The 18,923-nt window shown below is 39.0% G+C and overlaps 2 protein-coding genes across 2 annotated transcripts; one reads left to right on the top strand and one right to left on the bottom strand.

Annotated features, from left to right (window-relative positions):
* Positions 1-241: 241 nt before the first annotated feature.
* Positions 242-18,423, bottom strand: LOC140923305 (uncharacterized protein C3orf26 homolog). Its single transcript, XM_073373403.1, has 10 exons — positions 18,353-18,423; positions 18,209-18,267; positions 13,880-13,933; positions 7,406-7,526; positions 5,104-5,175; positions 4,324-4,435; positions 3,601-3,661; positions 2,230-2,317; positions 889-977; positions 242-407 (listed from the first exon to the last, which is right to left on the bottom strand). Exons 1-10 carry the CDS (start codon positions 18,405-18,407, stop codon positions 324-326), a joined length of 795 nt encoding a protein of 264 aa, XP_073229504.1. The 5' UTR covers positions 18,408-18,423; the 3' UTR covers positions 242-323.
* Positions 10,693-12,114, top strand: LOC140923294 (uncharacterized). Its single transcript, XM_073373392.1, has one exon. The coding sequence runs from the start codon at positions 11,216-11,218 to the stop codon at positions 12,086-12,088; it is 873 nt and encodes a 290-aa protein (XP_073229493.1). The 5' UTR covers positions 10,693-11,215; the 3' UTR covers positions 12,089-12,114.
* Positions 18,424-18,923: the final 500 nt, after the last annotated feature.

Genomic DNA, 18,923 nt, shown 5'->3' with positions numbered 1-18,923 from the left:
GTAGACCGTGGCCTGGGAATCTGAGCTGCCAGCATTTCTCTTTCTCTAAAGAGAGAGACTGTTTCTGGAGTGGACTGCTGAAGACCAGGTTGCCTAACCCGAAAGCATCGATTCTTTCACGAATACGAATCGCGTCGAGCGGTCGGACGGCGTCCCGCCCCCTCCCACAACCCTCCAGGTTTTTTTTTTCCACTCGCTTTCCCGGCGTCTGTACAAGCTCATGGGGACGAGGCAGACCGACTGGAAGTGTTCAGGTCATTTTATTCTTAAATTATGTACAAAGTAAACAGTAAATAGATTAAAGGAGCGCTGCGTGTATAAGATTAAAATAATCCAATCTTAAGTTTTGAAGCTTTCGCCAATGGAAATACAAAATCCTTTAGGAGATTAATAAGCTCCCCTCTCACCTAAAAACGAAAAATATATATAGTTTAGTATCCTAGACTCAGTGATAGGAAAAATGTAAGAAAACGCTTACGGAAAGCATCTTAAAAGAACCGTGTTCACAAAAACTACTTTAGGAAGTTGTTGGTTTGTTTGGAAAAAGGCCAGTTTAATTTCATATATCAAAGTAACGAAGGAAGAGTTGTAACGTAAAACCTCAAAAGAAAATAACGATTGCCAGAATTTAGCGCAATGAAAAAGAGACTCAGTCGGCGAGTTGCAGACATGGTTCTGTGCATTGCACAAGGCTTGGACGAAGACTGGCCTACAGTAACCTGAGCGGGGTATTCAATGATACCACTTTTAAACACCCAGTTAAAACCATATTTCCTGTTCAAGTATCTAGCCCTTAAAACAAACAGCTTTCGAGTACAGGGTTATCAGGACTAATTTACTGTTCAGATAACTACACGCTAAGAAAACAGCTATTGAATTTTACTGTACCTCTGGAATATCGATCATTCTTCGAAGCTTTTGATCTCGCCATGTCCAATCGAGTATTACATATTTTAACCTTGATGTTTTAAGAGTACCTATAGATTAAAACAAGGTACACTGTGAGCTAGCTAAACAATAGACGGCACTTTCTGTTGGTTTTGTTTCGCCGGGCAAAATATGCTCCATGGACTGTAGGAAAAAGTTTGCAAATCACAAGCCGAGGGCGAGTAACATATTTTTCGAAAACTTCACCAACATCTGAAGCGGACTTGGATTGAAAAACGGTGGTGATGGTAAACCTGATGTTTGGTCTTAAGACCCGTTCATCTTCTTTAATGCGTGATGGGCAAGTTGGCGAGAAGACCAAAGCCTTGCAGTAAGCAATTCAAAGTCACATAAGCTTTAATTTTTGTAATTCGCAGCAACTTTCCGCCAATTCCAGGTTGGATTGAAACACACCATGCCAGGAGGCCTAAAGCTGCTAATCTCGTATATCTTTAGCGGAGGAGTTCCTCAGGATCGGATGGACTTTGGATACTCATACAATGGTAAGTAATTACACAAAGCCCTTTTTTGTCTATGAATACAAAAATAATATCCTTTACAGAGTACTTGTTTTGGGGTATAATAAACAATTTTTATTCACCAATAAGAATCTCAGTCATTGTGGCTACTAAAACCGAAACATCTGCTATAGAGTGGTTTTCGTTTGAGTGTCGTAAAACCAAAACCAAAGTAATTACTCTGGCCAATCACATAGGACACAGACAATACATTGAACCAATCAAAACTCGAAGTAATTACATGTGGCTGACGCAAAGCGCGGGAAAATGCATGCGAGCGCGTCACAATTGGCTTTGGTCTTACTTCTGATTGGATAAAAAGGTGGCGCGAATCTTTTAAGCCAATCGCATCGTGTAGAAAGTGCAAAACCAATTACTTTTCGACACTCAAATGAAAACCGCTATATTAGGGAGCTTAAGCAACGACGACGACGACGGCAGTGAAAACTTCGCTAAAATTTGAATTTGCGTCCTTTCAAACTTTATCACGTCTTTTTGTACCCACTCAATTTGTCTATGTAGGTAATTTTTCCTAGAGTTGAATTCTTTTAAATGACTTTACCCAGGTTCAAAAAGATAAAGGAAGATTCTTCCATTACTGCTTCTCCGTAAAGGTGATGTTACATGGAACGATTTGCAACGACGATTTTTAGCGGAAAGTGGTTGCTCAAAAGTTCCCTATTATAACTATGCACAAAACGGATGGCTTTAGAGCAAATGAGTCATTAAGATTAAAGTCTTTACAAACGCGAAAGTCTTATGGTTAAAGGTGGAGTTCATTTACCATTTTGCAGTAGCTTTAGTATGCGACTTGGTGTTCCAATACCAAAGTGAACCACATGTGAGTCGAGAAAAGACTCTTGCTCGGACATCTGAAAGAAACGTCACCTTTTTCAAGTTACTAGCTAGTATATTCCTCACAAACTCAGTGATAACAAACATTCACAGTTAGAAAAAAAAAAGTAACAAGTCGCACTAAGACTTGTTCAGAAAACAAAACTAAGCGTAATGATCCAGTTTTGTTACGCGTTACTGTATTCATACGATAACCAATTTTAGGAAACCATCAATGAATTGTCCTTGGCTATAGATTACCAGGAAAAAGTTTTAACATTCAGGAAAAGTTCCTAAACTACGCGTTTGGGTTTTGTCCTTTTACAAAATCAGCATGTGTATAGGGGAATTGGTAGGCAAAAAGCCTGCAGAACAGGTGTTATTTTATTTATATTTTTTTCGCGTTTTTCAGGCGAACGACGGCGGCGCGAGGCGAGCGTGGAGCTCGAGACACGCGCAACGGGGGAGGCAGCGGTTGTCACGCGCTCCAAGCCCGCTTCTTTGTGCTTTCGCACGCCTAAAAAACGAGAAAAAATAACGCCTGTTCTGCAAGCTAGGAATTGGCATTCCCCTAATTTCAGCACAATTGTGACAATAAATGACAAAATATCCACACAAAAAAGTGGGGATTCACATGAGAAGCTCACTGTTTAACCCTATTTCAACTCGAAAGATTGTGACGTAAGGACTTGTCAGAAGTTAGCAGGGGAGGAGGGGGGGTGGGAATTTTAAATCTGGGTTCGGAAATGAGGTGACCCATCCCTGCAATAGGAGTACAATTTGCTAACCCTCCCCTTGACCTTGAACTAAAATATCATGACCCTTCCCCTCTTGTATAAGTGATAAAATCTAGTTCTTGCAATACACTAGAGTGAGTTAGTATTAGGAAAACTCAAAATATATTTCTAATTTGTTCTTTGTAATGCCATATACATACATTTTAGATGAGTCCGACTCTGATTCTGACAGCTGATCACTCGACTCTCCTATTTCTCCCAAGTTTTTTTTAAAAAATAAAGAACTTCCTTTTTCTTCTATGGGTGAACTTCTATATGATCACAGGCATATATTTGCATGACCCTTCCCCTTTTAACGGCCCATTTTTCATGACCCCTCCCTTTTCTGAGTCTCAAAAAGTTGTGACCCTACCTCTGTTTCCACCTCCCCTCCCCCCTGCTAATTTCTGACAAGTCCCTACGAGAAAGCACTCAAGAATAATAGTAAGTAGGGGCGAATGTTGTTTTCACGAAAACCATCGTTTCCTGCCTCCTTCACCTGCCCAGCCCAAATGGAAATCCCTGGAAGATAAAAGTATCATTACCTTCATGTGCTTGGCAAATAATTTAACAGTTTTACAGTTTCCTTTGAATTCTGCTGCCGACCTATACACAAAAAAAATCTTCACGTTATACGTTAGTCTTTATTTGCAGTTACTCGCTTCTATCTTTAGAACTTTGTCGCGAAGGTGCGATAATAAAATGCAAGGCACTGACCCTGTTAAGACGCCGTACTTCTGTCACATAGGCCGAATCAAATTAATTACGGCCACCGGAATTGATCCAGACGCTGATTTTTACTCCAGCCGAACAAAATTCAAAGGGAAAAAACACGCATTTCGATAAACTGCATTATAAAAATTTAATGCATTTTGTTCGGCTCATTTTAAGTTCGGCGTCTGAATTAAAGCTGGTCCACACCCGTATTTCCGGTTGAGCCAGGCGTGAAGAACGCTGGGCTGAGCTGATCCAAATTCAAACGTCGTACTTTCACATGAACTTATTTCATTGAATTCAATTACTTCTGCCGTCGAGTATTTTCTTCACGTATTACATGTTATTTTCCATATCTCTACTCACAACAGAGAAGAGTTTGATTTACTTATGATCCACGTCTACAGGTATTAACGTCTACAGCATGGCAGCATGGTAGATAACGAAATTTTCCAGAAAAGAACGCCACTATACTGCTTTAGTTAATTTACCAGTAAGGCGAAATGTAAACATTGATCTTAACAAAGATTGGCTAAGACCCATCTCCTACTAACCTATTAAGATCCACAGCTCTAGTGGCAGCTGATGATAGAACGAGTAGGATTGGAGCTCCTTTATCGCCTCTCCTGTCAAGTTTGGCAACATTTCCTGACCAGTGAGGGATGACTGTAATAAAGAGTTAAAAGAAAAACAATCTCTACCCAATGCATTATCTTTTGCCGTGCTAAATAACAACTCTTCTCAGTAATATTGGCACGCCGGAGCACTACACTATACTCTGCCTTCTCCACTCTCCTCCTTACTACTTAATAAAATTTTTCCTTTATTAGCACTTATAAAATACTTCAGTATTTGCGGCACCTTAGCGCAACAGAACAACGTCCCTTTATCGACCTGAAAAGCTGTATGGTAGACAGTACTTTTCAACAAAATATGCATTTTAACTCCAAAAGAGCAGTTAAAATTTTAGGTTCAGAATGACCCCTTTTGGGGGTTTGTTTTAACACCATATTTATCCCGAACTTTTGAGTTAAAATAAACAACCCCTCCTTTGAATTCATTTTAGTTCTATCACACAGGAAAATACCTCCTTTTTGCAGTTAAAATTGCTCCGAACCATTAATTTAACCCCACCACTGAAGTTATCATAACTCTTCTAAAGACACTGTGTAGTTAGGTAATGAAACTTTTATAGGAGGATTTTTAAAAATTTTATCCCGCGCAACAAGCCTGAATTTGTTTTCAGGCTTTGCCAGAACGTCTCATTTAAATAAGTTGTGTATTTAAATGCAGTGGTCTCTTTCCTAATAAAAGCTGTAATTGACATAACAAACCTTTACTGAGGTAAGGAATGACTTCCGCCAGCACACCAGTGTGGGTTGAATCATCTAATAAACAACAAGAACCTAAATACAAGAAGAAAATTCCATCATCATTTCTCATCAATAATCAGTAAGGACTTTCCCCAGCGTATTAGTCCGCTTGTGTAACAAACGCTTTGTATTATTTTCTAATTAGTTCTCTCGAAAACATTCCACCTGACCTTGTCTTTCCTCTTAATGTTAATGGAACTCGGTTAATACGGACACCAAGGGGTAGCCTGCTTGGCAGACGAAAAAGGAGAGGGGGAAGGGGTGAGGGAGAAAAGGGCGAAAGGGAAAAGCGAAGGGAGCGCCTACTATAAGAGCCGGTGTTTTTGTATTCCGCCCACCAATTTCCTTAACTAATCCGATAATGCCATTTATCAATACGCGACTAATCACAAGTAGGGGGCGCTTCTCAGCATGGTCCAAACTTAATTGCGTTTTTATACCTTACCCTCTATCCCCAATCCTCTTCCCTTTTTCCCTTCCTCCCAATCCCGTGCCCCTTACGACGCCAGCTTATTGACAGAAATCGTGGACATTTTGAGCGCGTGAATAATCGTCAGCGGTGTACACATTACGCTAGAGAAGGACAATTTCAATATGGCGGAGGTTGCGGCTCGATGCGGAAAGCAGCCTGTCTGTCACGCGATGTGGCGCACAATTTAAACAGTGCAGACATATTATATGATGTAAATAAGTAGAAAAGAACGACTAAAGTTAAATCTATGGGGTTTTATGAGGCTGAACGACTCATGGCGTCCCAGGCTTGGCGGCCAAGCCGACGGAAAGGGATGCCCACAAAAAAAAGAAATTCGTGCTGCTAGGCTGCCTGCTGTTTCACATAATAAAGAAAAAGCTCATTGCTTAATTTCAGAGCCCAATCTAATTTCTGCTTTTTGTAATTTTCGAGGATATCACGCATTTTAGTAGAGCGAAATAATTTTTCAGAATGTTTTCGAGTTCGTGTTTCCCACGTATTTACTTCCAAATAAATCTAGCCTGGTATACTGATCAGGAGTCCTGGGACCTAGAATATGCCGTCAAACACTGCGGGTTGAATAACAACAAACAAAATGGCTTCTCGAAAACGAACCATGTTAGACCCAGCAGGCGTCCCGAAACATGTAATTACCATATAAATGTATTACTGTATATCCCGAGAACCCATGTTAACCCCTGATTGACCTTGTTTCACCTCGTTTACCCATGTGAAACCCAATTTAGCAACGTTTTACCCCGTTTACCCTTGTTTACCCTAGGATATCCACGTTTACTTAATCAATGCTTACGTAAACCACTTAAACGGATTCGAGTCGTAATCTCGATATTGAAAAATCTGGAGAAAACTATACAGTCGACTCTCTCTTAACGGACACCTCTATAAGACGGACACCTCTGTAAAACGGACACCTAGACTTGGTCCCTTCCTTTGCTTATTCCCTTTATTTGACTCTTTATAAGACGGACATCTCTCTAAGACGGACAGTTAGTGCCGGTCCCAAAAGTGTCCGTCTTGGAGAGGGTTGACTGTATTTTCCCATACATTTCCTTACTTGAAACCGCCGCCATTTATGACCTTACTACGCACGCGCGGCCGCCATTGTGTTCCCAATTTCTATTGATGTACGCAGGCTACCAAAGGGACACGCTATAGTGTCCGTATTCACCGGGTGTCCGTATTAACCAGGCTCGCAGAAAAAAAACGTAATGGACACGTCTGTAACGAGTTCCTCCTAAATAAACCTCACGATCATTTATCATACTACGTTTTCAAACCACCCGACAATGGAATCTGTGACTTTACTTTGTACAAACGATTTTAGTTTGCGATTCAGCCAGGTGGGCTGAATATTAGACAGAACCTTCGATGAAGGTCATTCGTCGTTTCTGATAGGTTTTCACTGCAAGATATTCAGTCATAGACAGTGTACAGATAAACCGCGTCTGTAAAGAGGGGTTGAGGATATATGGGAGTTTTTGACTCGAAACACAGGAAAATGTCCGTTTTCAAACCGGTGTCCGATGAACTTTTCGTCGGCACATACTTTAGATACAGGTGTCCGTAGAGCGAGGTTCCACTGTGTGTTCAAATGCCCATATACTTCTCTTCTTAGTCTCGCTTTCACTGTCCGCAATGTAAATTACGAACTAACGAATCAGCCACACTATAGCAAATCTCGAGAGGAAAATACAAGGCTCCGTGTAATCTGATATTTTTACGGACTTATTTTGAAAGTAAACACGCTTAAATAGTAACAAAAAAACTCACTATCAATCATTATATCCTCCAACTCTAGTGTGGACAATGAACCTGCTGTGCTGTCACAGAAACTCCTCCATAACACATCACCTGCTTTACTTCCATCAAGCTCTGTGGCTACACTTTCAATCTAAACACCAAAAAAAAATCGTAATAAGTACATTGCTGATTCAAGCAAAAACTGCCAACTGATTACCGTATTTAATCGAATAACCGCCGCCCTTGAATAAGCGCCGCGGCCCCAATATGACTATACAATCAAAATCGAAAGACGCTGATTCTGTTAGTTTTATACTTTAAATAAAAATACCATAGTTGAGACAATTCTCCGTCGCGTCCAACTTTCAAATAAATGCTGTCCTCGAATAAGCGCCGTATTTGAGAGTGAAAAATTTAATAAGCGCCGCTTATTCGAGTAAACATGGTAATTTGTCAAATTACTGCAGGAACTCTCAGTCCATCCTCATATTTTCCGAATAAAAGGAGACGAAATAATATTGTAACAGGAAAACAGGTTTTATCCTTCAACTTTTCTCTTTTTGAATTGATAGATAAGGCGTGTAAACGACAGAATGCTAGTTTACAGCCACGACAATTCAAGTGTAGGTTCCCAGGCCCTGAAAGAAAACTTCAATGCCAAAAGAATAACAATTATTGCAAGGAAGGACAACAATATCGCGGAAGGAAACCAGGGGGTAGCCTCGTACCCGTCTGGGGTGGAGATAAGAACTGACGACTGTAAGAAAATTAGACTGTTCAAGCTGTCTTATTTTTCGAAGCAATTTTTTCTGTGCTTACCGTTCCTACTCCCTCCCTCTCGTTTCACTGTTACTCGTCTCCTACTTCATCAAATAATGCGAACAGCACCCTTTCAGAAAAAAGTTACAGTCCCCCGTTCTCATGGACAATAAAGACCTTTTTAATAAACCACCCGCAATGTACTACTGAGAAAAATAATATTCAATATAAATCATTTTTTGACAAGTGTTTTTATATTTTATAAAGATGGAGCACACAACCACCTTTAATATTTTGGCATGGCTCCAAATGTATATAAAGCTTTAATATATCTATCAAAGTTTTTGCGGCTTCGATGAACTCGCCTTTCGTGTTTTACCAAGTCTTTAAAGCCCACTCAGCTGCGTCAGGGCCCAGTTCCACGAGAGATGGTTACATGTAAGTTTAACCCGGGATTAAACAAAAGTTTAAGGTTTTCTTTTCTAAAAACAGGCCGAGAACTAGAGCTTATAAAATAGTGTTGAGCCTTAACTCCGAGATACAGTTATGATAATTTAAAATGTTACTCTAAGCAATACATACAGAATAGCATCCCAACCCCTTGCTAAGCGCCGCTCTCGAATTCGCATCTAAGTATGACACCATTTGCGACGACGAACGGCATATGATCTTTCAGGCAAAAAGCTCTCTTCTCTACAATTTTGTTGAACTATGGAACAAGAAAACGTCACCAAACCTCTTCGATGTGACCATGGGCAGCTTCGATGGTGCCGAAGGGTCATGCGAACTTGTCGGCACTTATGTCCGCCACAACATCAAAGAGAAGTTTGGTAATGCATGCAACTTTGGCTTGTACAGAGATGACGGTCTAGGCGTAACCAAGGCATCCCCCCGGCAAGCTGAGCTCATAAAGAAGGAATTGCGTAGCATATTCGCCAGGTACGGTCTGAGGATTACTATCGAGGCCAACAAGAAAGTAGTAAACTTCCTTGACATCACCCTTAACCTGACTAACGGTAAATACATGCCCTACACCAAACTGGGTAACAATCCGTTCTACGTCAATAAGAAATCTAGACATCCACCTCGAATCACGGAAAACATCCCAAAGTCCATCAATAGAAGGCTGTCCGAAATCTATATAGATGAAGATTACTTTAACAAAGCGGTGCGTCCTTACAAAAAAGTCCTCGATACTACTACTACTACTACTACTACTACGACGACGACGACGACGACGACGACGACGACGACGACGACGACGACGACGACGACGACGACGACGACTAATAATAATATTCTTTACAATTTTATTAAAAATAATAATAATAATAATAATTTTTTTTAAAATTTTTTTTTTAACACTAACAATTTTATTCAACTTTGAAAATATGTACATAATTTACAGAAATATTTGAAGTAAGATTTTAAAAGCATAATACAACATTAAGAATTATATAAGTCATAAGAATACAATCACTGTGTCAATAACTCTAGCAGGCAATCCAGTGATTTACATTAAGTCATGAAAAAAAAAATTATCCGTCTCTGGTATTAAAAAGAAACAAGTCAAAAAGAATAAAACCTAGTATTAAGATTAATTCGGGCAGGCTCTAATGTTTTCGATCTGTAAATCTGAGTCAACAAGGTCTAGCTGTCGTCGTCGTCTTCTGGATCACCTAGAATATATACAACAAATTGTAGTGCTGTGTGGAGTTGATCGGCTGAATTCGCGATCTCTTCCATCTGGCCAGTCAACTCTTTCAAATCGGGACCAAAATTTTTTTAGACTTTAGTTAGCCCACACTCGAAACTTGTTGAGATCATCGTAACATTTGCCGTAGAATACTTACTCTGGCTCCACAGGAGGGTTCTCCAAATACTTAGGATGAAATAAGCCGTGCTTACGAAAAAAAATAACCTCTCGAACCCAGCAGGGTATAGAATACTAGACTGTTCGAGGTCTCGGCGTCCGCTGGTTACTGGTTGACGGCATATTACTTCGCTTAATAAACGGTTGAAGGTTCTCGCAATTTTGTCTCAAGGAAGCGACTTTTCCCTTGAGTTTGTCGTTTTCCTTTTTTAGAGAAATCACAGTTATATTAGGCATGGGTTGATTTCGAAAGAAGGCAAAGCCGTCTATCCCTTCTCGTAGCCAAATTATACCACTTTTTTTTTAATTCCTGAAAAAGAATCTGATGATCTCGTTTCATACCCATGGGAAGTAATTATGCGACTGCTCTGTTTTTCTTCTTGTTTTTTTTTTTTAATTTTACTGAATGGCCCAGACAGAATCACAGTAATCAAAGACAGGCTGAATTGAAGAACATATATTCTGTTTAAGTCACATTTAAACTGAGCTTATTTGCCAGTAACCAAATGTATGATGAGCATTTTTTTTTTCTCGTACAGCAAGTATTAGATAGATATTTATAGGATCTCGAGAACTGCAAAAGTCCCGACGAGCTTCCTGGTGACTTAAATATATTTTGTTTATTACACAACTCAAACTTCGGCGCACGTACTTTAAAAAAAGGTCACAAGGAAGGTGAAACCTCCCATAATCCGAAGCGAAGATCCCTTGCAAACTTCCGCGTTTCAAAGCTGGTTAAAAAAACACCGAAAAATGTGGCACCCAAGGTTTAGCCGTTTAAGAGTAGATGAATATGATGCACTTCAATATCATGCCCCAAGTGGAGAAACAGTGCAAGTTCCGCGATTTGTTCGACCGTATGAAGTGCTCCAAATTTCTGCAAACGCACCTTTTCATGAAATCAAAGAATCGTTCCGAAGAAGTGCTAATCACAGCTCAAGACAGATACGAGCTATGGCTTCTTTGGCGTACATTATTCTCGCGTCAAAGGATCAGCGATACAAAAGGACTCATTGGGGCACCTATGAAATCACAGAGAGGAACTTAAATGACGTTATCGTGCTTGCAGCTATTGGAGCTACATCAAGACTACTCGCCCAGGTACGGAAAAATAAGGGTTTGCTTACAAGCATCGATGAACCAAGCATACTCTACTGTATCTGTCTGCTCGCTCCGGCTATTATGATACAACTGAGGCTCTGCTAAAGATGGGCGTTCAAGTGAACGAGATGCAGGTAGACGATAGTACAGCTCTGCATGTCGCTGCCTACTACGGTCAGCGTGGCATTGTTGGACTTCTGCTGGAATATGGTGCACATCCAGCGACGATAAACAGATGGGGGAGTGAACCGACCAACGAGGCCAGTTCTGAACAAATAAAGCAAGTCATTCAATGGTACAGGAGTGATCGAATTTCACAGATCATAACTTTTCTGATCGAAGAGGAGCTGGTGCGAAGTGTCCGTCTGGTTAAACGCAGAGGCAAACTGATTGGAAAAGAAATTCTACGCCATGAAGATACACTTGACGTCAGGACAAGAAATAGTTTGGATTTTATAACCTCCAATTGGGTCACACTCTGGCATGGCACAAAATCCAGTAATATAGAATCTATCCTACGCTATGGACTTCTTCCAAGTGGAACAAAGCTCCAAAATGGCCTCACAATTAAACCACCCAACGGTCACATAAGGCTTGGAGTGAAGCACTTTGGTTTCGAAGATTGGGCTAAAGCCATATTTCTCTCCCCAAGCATTGCTTACGCTTCCAACAGCTGCTACTCCGAGCATATCTGGTCAAGTGGGGAAAACTGGTGCATCTTGATCAAGGCTTTAGTTGAACCCACATCGTACACAAAACATGATCACACGTTACTGAGATACAACCCAATCGAAGGAGAACCTGAAGCAACAGAGTACCGCATCCAGGTCTCAGAAAGGGACGCCATCATGCGCGTAGAGTCTGGCCGTCATGTGGTCGTCAGGTCCATCGTATTTATTTCACTTGACTTTTTGCAAAAAACACCAAATCTCCATTTTGAAGAGCTTATGTCTTGTTTTGATCACAAGCATCTCTTTTAAACTCATAGGGACAAGAGATCTGTGCATTATGGGGGGTGGGGGGGGGGGGGCGGGTTGTAGTGCGCCACTTGGTGACTCTAACGTTACCTTGGTCGGTCTAAATAAAAAGGCAGACATTTTTCTTCTTCCTTGAAATGTAAAATTTGCTATAAGCATTTAGCAAAAAACTCTAGCGCGTGAACAGCTTCACAATGGCATTCCCACTGAATGTCGTTGCACCTAAAGCATTGTTTTGAAATGAATACATGTAAGTGTTTCAACTGTAAATGCTAAACGCATAGTTGCAGAATAAGTAACTAGTATTATATTAAAAAAGCAATTTTTACTTGAAATTGTCTTCGCCAAAAAAAAATTATAAACACTTACTTGAAAACCTTGGCAGTTCTTAAAAGTTTTTATTAAAGTGCAAATTAAACCACTTGGCTACAACTTGTGTTTTAAAGTAGTGTTTTGTACTCGGCACAATTTGGTAGATTTCTCGTTTACTTATAATCTCCAAAGATTGTTCTGTACCATAAACTGTCATAAACTGTTGCTCGCCGTTTTGTAAAGAGAGATTGATGTCTTTGCATAATTATTAGTGTAAAACATGAAAATATACCAGAAATTGTAAGTAGATGTGGCGCCAGGAGTAATTTATTTTTCTTGACAATTCAAAACTTACATATACTGGTACACAATATGGTGAACTTGAAACTTACTTCACTCTGTACATAATATTATATTCTTTGTGTTGTTGTTTCTTTGGTTGAATATCTGTTTTACAGGAATACACGTTTTTAAATAGTATTGAATAAAAAAGAGAGCCATGAAAATGCAAAAAGGGATGAAATGTGTTTGAAGTGGACAAACAATGTGAACAATGCTTTTTCAAACATGGCTGCAAGAAATGTGATTCATCTAAGGAGACACCCTCTGGACCAAGGAAAGTGTCCCTTGAATAGAAGTGTCCCCTGAATGAAGGTTGGGCTGAGATTTGTTAACAATTAACCAACAAATAGAGTATTTTATTAAAGGCAAACAAGGCGTCTGCTCTCGTAGGCTACAGAGACTGCTGGAGTAATTCTTTCAAGCAGTTATGTGTAGATAACGTATAAAAAATTATTATTCACTCATCTCTGCGATGTTGTGAGTTAAATTCCCACAAAAGCAGTACATCGATTTAAGTCTGTCAATTCATGTTTTGACAGCTGTTGCCATTGAGACTACTGAACACTTAAACTTATCAACGATTTTTATGGTAAGTCCCTTTTTGAGTGCTAAGGTGTCCTCCTTCCCATAATATCTTCAAAACATGTATATGCGCCCAGGCACAGATCTAGGATAAATGGTGACTGATTTCCTAAATGAGCACAGAAGGTGCAAGCCTCTAGGGGGTGCGGGGGCATGTTCCCCCAAAAATGTTTTACTATTTTAACTTCTGAAAGTCCCCTTTCCAGTTATATTTGAATCATCTGCATACTTGGATAGTTGCATTTCTCCTATTTTCTTTGTCTGTGTTTTATTGGACTTTGTTTAAAAAATTAACATGGAATCCACCAGGATATTGAGTAATTTTTATTTTCAGTGGACAAAAACCTTACACCAGATAAACGCCAATAGCCCAAAAGCCATTCAAAGAAAGTTCTCTATCAGAATCGGCCATCTCACTTCATTCAATTTAAAGTTTGCTCTCATTTAAAGCAGCTTTGAATTTCTATCTTTCCTTGTTTCTTCAATTAAAGGTTGTGATCTTCAATTACAACAGCTGTAGCTGCAGAATTCCTGTCTCTACTACAAAAGATGACCTACCTTAGGTTTCTTTCGCTTTTTCTTTGTTTTTCCTTTGGTATCACCGTCAGCATTCTATTAAAGTTTGTCAAAATAAAATTTATTAAAAAATAATAGTTAAAGTAGGCAGAATTTTTTTTCCAATATTTAAGCACTTCAGCTGTAGCTTATAATAAGAGGCATTCTGTTACACAAGCAATGCTGGAGTCTTAATGCTTTTAGATGATTTGTACACTATTCACAGTTTCTTATTTTTCCATAAGATTGTCAGGATCAAGCGCCTACCCTTAAGGGTGACCATCTTGGTTTCAACTGTACTGAGACTAGCATGGGGATGAGTATCAAATGAATGTACTTAAGAGATGGGGAACACTTTGAAAACAATGCATGCAGGGAAAGTGGCGAAAATCAACATTTCAAACAGTTTTATATTCTATTTCCTCCAAGAAATGCCAGGAAGAGTCTGCTCTACTTGACACCAATAAGACATCATCAATTCCGTCTTCAGTTTTGTTGGCCCAAAATGATCCAAAATAGCAGAAAAGTTAAGCAAACAGGTCTTTTGAAAGTGTTTATAGAAATAATGACTTTTCAATGACTTGTCAGTGTGGGCAACTTTAAAGCGAACCCACTGTCAATGCACATTAGCATCTATTGTCTAATGCCTAATCAGATGCCTCCATCACTGCCGGAACAACAAGCTCCTTTAATACGAGTTGTAGTGATAACGTGACAGTCAATCTATTTTTCTTGCCTCCCTATTAACCCAGCAGCCTGCCCCTCACTACATTTTAAACCAAAATGGCCACCCATAATGGCAAGCACTCTATCTCAACAATCAACTGGAAAAACATGCAACTGTAAACTGCCTACAGTGGTCTAGATGATTTGTTGTCACTCGACCACTCGCAGAATAGTAAAATATTTAAAATCTCACCTCTCTGGTTTAAGCTCACGCATTGCTTGAGGGGTGTACGCCCAACTTTATACTTAAACACTCTACTTTTACTATTTTTTTTGTGTGTGTGTGTGCCGAATAGCTAGGTACATGTACAACAACAATAACAAAAGTTGGTTATGAAAGGCGGCAATTTGCCAACTGCAGGCTGCCATTTCTGCCAATGTTAAATTTCTATACCCCATAAGAAGCCAACTACATGTACACAAACTACCAGAGGCAACTACACCTTCATACATGTATGCATGCCATTGAAAACAATTCACATTGCCAGAAAGACACACTTTGGAAAGCAGGGTACTTAAATAAAAGGCTAATTAACAATTATTCCTCAAGCCCGAATGGGCTCTGAGTCAATAGTCAGTGAGGCCGAAGGCCGAATGGGCTATTGACTCAGAGGCCATGAGGGCGAGAGGAATAACTTTATCATTGTTTAAGTAAAATCCAACTAGTTGGTCAAAAATATCGTGCATAAAAAACTTTTAGCTAGTTAAAGCTAGACTTTAATCCTTTTTTGCCGCCAAAAAGCTGACACTTTTGGCTACTAGTGGGCTATAACATATAGCCTAGTAGTAGCTCAACCAAGCAGAATGCAGCATTGATAATAGACCACTAGTTGGATTTCACTCTTGAAAACCCAATAAAACAGGGGGCTTACAAAGTAAAGAGTGAACTGTAAGCTGTAAAATTACAACAAATTTAGCGTAAGGCTTTAACTCTGAAAAATGAAAGTCATTTCTTAATTATTAGCTTTAAAAATAATTATATCCTTTTTACCAGATTTCTGTTAGAGCAAAGTTAAGAAAAATAATTATATATTAAGCTGGATTTTTTTTTTGTTACATCCAATTAGACCTCTCCCCTCAAATAGTTTTTTTTTTCCCTCAAAAACCAAAGAAGTCTCCGAAGAAGTCAACAAAAAAATTAAGAGTGCAGCCATTGCTTTTTATTATTTCCAGTTTCTCCTCTTTTCTCCTGGCTATTGCTATTTTTTTCGTTTTCCTTTTCTTGACCTGCGATTTTTGGGCTCATTGGAGGTAAAAAACTTGCCTCCTATTTTTGGTCTTTTTCTCAGTCAAACAGCTGCACTTTTCATCAGGTACATTTTCAAAAATCCAGCAAGATATTGTTTTTGCTTTTATGGTTGCCTATACGTTAATTTTTGTTGACGTGCCGACATAATTAAATTAATTCAAGTTTTATTTTTTGAAGCTTTTTATTTTCTCCTTCTTGTTAAAAGTGAATTGGATTGGAGGTTAGGATACTGTACTTTCACAAATTTTTCATGATGAATAACAAAGTAAAGTTTTTGAGCAGTTTATATTTTAAGCTCCAATGCTTAAATTATGATTTTGATAAGAAAAATAGGTTTTCATTTAAGGAAAAGTGTTGTTAACTTTCCAAAGAGAATGATAATACTAAAGGATAATAGAACATTCCTTGCATGAGAAATTTGGTTCCAGAAAACAAAATAGTATTTAACAATTATTATTCCTCGAGCCCAAATGGGCTCTGAGTCAAAAGCCCATGATGCCGAAGGCCGAATGGGCTATTGATTCAGAGGCCATGAGGGCAAGAGGAATAATTGTTTGAGTAAAATTCAACTAGTTGGTCAAAAATATCGAGAATAAAAAAATTTTAGCTAGTTAAAGCTAGACTTTAATCCTTATTTGCTGCCAAAAAGCCTCCGCTTTTTGCTACTAGTGGCCTATAACATATAGCCTAGTAGTAGCTCAACCAATCAGAATGCAGCATTGATAATAGACAACTAGTTGGATTTTACTAAAATAGGGAAGCACTTTATTTTAAGGGAAAGCCTAACTTTGGGTAACTGAGATAACGCATATTTAAGAAGGGAGTGCTGGAAACTCCCCATGCAGAGCATAAAAAATTGACGCAACCCAGCCAGAAAGTTAACTAAGAGTTGAAGTGTTACACAATGGTAATCCAATGAGAAACACAGGTGAAGCAAAACGGGGTGAGCCAGAAGCTTAGTCAGGTGAGCTCTTTATGTTGTACCTATGTCCAGTAATTTGGCGCCTTCATTGACAACTGCAATTATTTTCAGATGTATAGCATCCCATGAATGTTATAGAAAAAGAGGTCTTCACCTGAATTATGGAGGAAAAAAACTGGCCAAGGTTCAGGGCAGTTCCCACAAAAGAGATACAAGGAGGGAATTTAAACACCATGAGATCACAGAGCAATTAATCTGCTTATACATGTACCAAGAAATACAGGGGTGCCACAGAAAATACAGACCAAACACACAGGTACAATAAACTAGCTCTGAGACTTGCTATAAGAAGAAGATAGAAAGAGAACAATCACCCTGCGCTTGGTTTTCTGAATTTCCCTTGCAACAGAGGTGGCCAGGTGTCATGAGATAGGCAGAGCGTTACGATCCAGCAAAAACCCGGAGTAGTCAATCGATAAAAGATCATAAAAGTTGATATTGAATTATCAATCGGTAAGAATCGGTAAACCTGATTTGATTGATATATCGATGGTGTCAATCAATTGGTAGAAGTTGATGACACACTCCTTTCGTTCACCTATATATCTTGATTTTTATGAATTTCATTGATTTATATTGGAAGATACATTTGTTCTTCTGTTCATTTTTAGTCAAAAAACTGAAATCTGAAATCATGCAAACAGTAAATTTTATTAAGTGCCCAGTTATTCACGATTTGGATCTTCTGCCCTCTCAAAATAACGCCAATGTAGTTCCGGGTGTAGTTACATCCCGGAGGAGTCAATTGATAAAAATCTGTATTAATAAAAGAGTGTTTTAATGGTCAGTTAAAAAGTTTAATTAATATATGCTTGGAATTTCTGTAACAGATTGCTTATTCAGATAACCCCTATTAGATTAGCGTTTTTGTATCGAGTAAATCATTCCTGTGATTCCTCTAAGCGAGAGCAACCCACCCCCTCTCTCCTGGGTTATCAGGTGCAACTAGTTTTGTGCTTCAATAAGTGATTATTCTGAGTGTGTGCTTGCTTGTGATAGTAATTATCAAATCTAAGATTCATGAGAAAAAACACAATTATCAGATCTTTTGTCTGAATTAGTGTGATTTTGCTGAAACTGGGTTTCCTGTGGTGAAAGCTGAACAAATCTTTCATGTTCCACCGTACGGATTTCGGCGGATTTTTAGTATGGATTGTTGTTGAGCTTAAGTAAACATCCAAGCTCAAATGGCGTTTATAACAATTCTGTTGCAATATAGTTTGATGTTACACCACAATTTGATTGACAAGTAGGAGAGTACTTCACGCATAATAAATTCATGGGGCTGTGTCGCAATCTTACTCTAGACATTGTAGGAGAAATTTTCTCGCGAAAAGTAAAAATCTGATCGGCACTTAGAGTGTATAATACTCACATGGTCATCTGTCGTTTGCACATCTACTTCTTTATGGCGCCTTTTTTCACCTATTTTGTCTTGTGGCAAGAAATTTAAGAATTAAATAGAGGGAATATATTATTACATAAATATAAGTTTGATTTTTTTTGTTAATAAAATTACCTATGTTTTCAACGTCTTGTTCCAACCACCATTCATCATCCAAAGCGTCCGCCATTTGAATTCAAGACGGGTGGTACTGGTAACTAGTGACAGCGACTCCTGCTGAAAGATTCAGGGCGGAAAAACGTAATGAGCATGCGTGAACTTTTTTGCCCAGATCCCCTGGCCGGGTTTGAAAAAATGGCGGGATTTCAAATATTTTATACACTGCCTAAAAATAAAATGTTTAAACTCATAACCTGGAAAGAACAGGCAATTTGTCTTCAAAAGTTGCAAGCTGTGCTTATAACCTTGTCGTTACTTAATTTTCTTGAAGAATACCTCATAGTAAAACGGACTTTAACGACATTAATTTCCCTGCGTTGTACTGGAAATGTGCATGCGTAGGTCCGATTTTTTTCAAGATGCATTCACAAAATGTGTTCATATAAGGAAGTTCCTGGATATATAAGGTCCGGAGCTCCACAGTGGACACAAAAACAACATATCTTTGGACAGTGATTTGCCCAAAAAAATTAACGCTTGCCCACAATGTGTTTGAAGTCACTGAACTTTGTCGCACTCGAGCTGA

The sequence above is a fragment of the Porites lutea genome, chromosome 1, assembly GCF_958299795.1.
Source record: "Porites lutea chromosome 1, jaPorLute2.1, whole genome shotgun sequence".
Taxonomy (NCBI): domain Eukaryota; kingdom Metazoa; phylum Cnidaria; class Anthozoa; order Scleractinia; family Poritidae; genus Porites; species Porites lutea.
The sequence above is the reverse complement of the archived record's forward strand: the minus strand, read 5'-3'. Positions and strand labels throughout refer to the sequence as shown.

What these genes read in the sequence shown, in the direction of transcription:
- LOC140923294 (XM_073373392.1), top strand. Translation starts at nt 11,216, where the DNA reads ATGGGCGTTCAAGTGAACGAGATGCAGGTAGACGATAGTACAGCTCTG.
- LOC140923305 (XM_073373403.1), bottom strand. Translation starts at nt 18,407, where the DNA reads ATGGCGGACGCTTTGGATGATGAATGGTGGTTGGAACAAGACGTTGAA. An exon ending in CATTCCTTACCTCAGTAAAG is followed by an intron (nt 4,436 to 5,103) that starts GTTTGTTATGTC and finishes TCTTTATTACAG; the next exon opens with TCATCCCTCACTGGTCAGGA. An exon ending in ACTAAAGCTACTGCAAAATG is followed by an intron (nt 978 to 2,229) that starts GTAAATGAACTC and finishes TTTAATCTATAG; the next exon opens with GTACTCTTAAAACATCAAGG.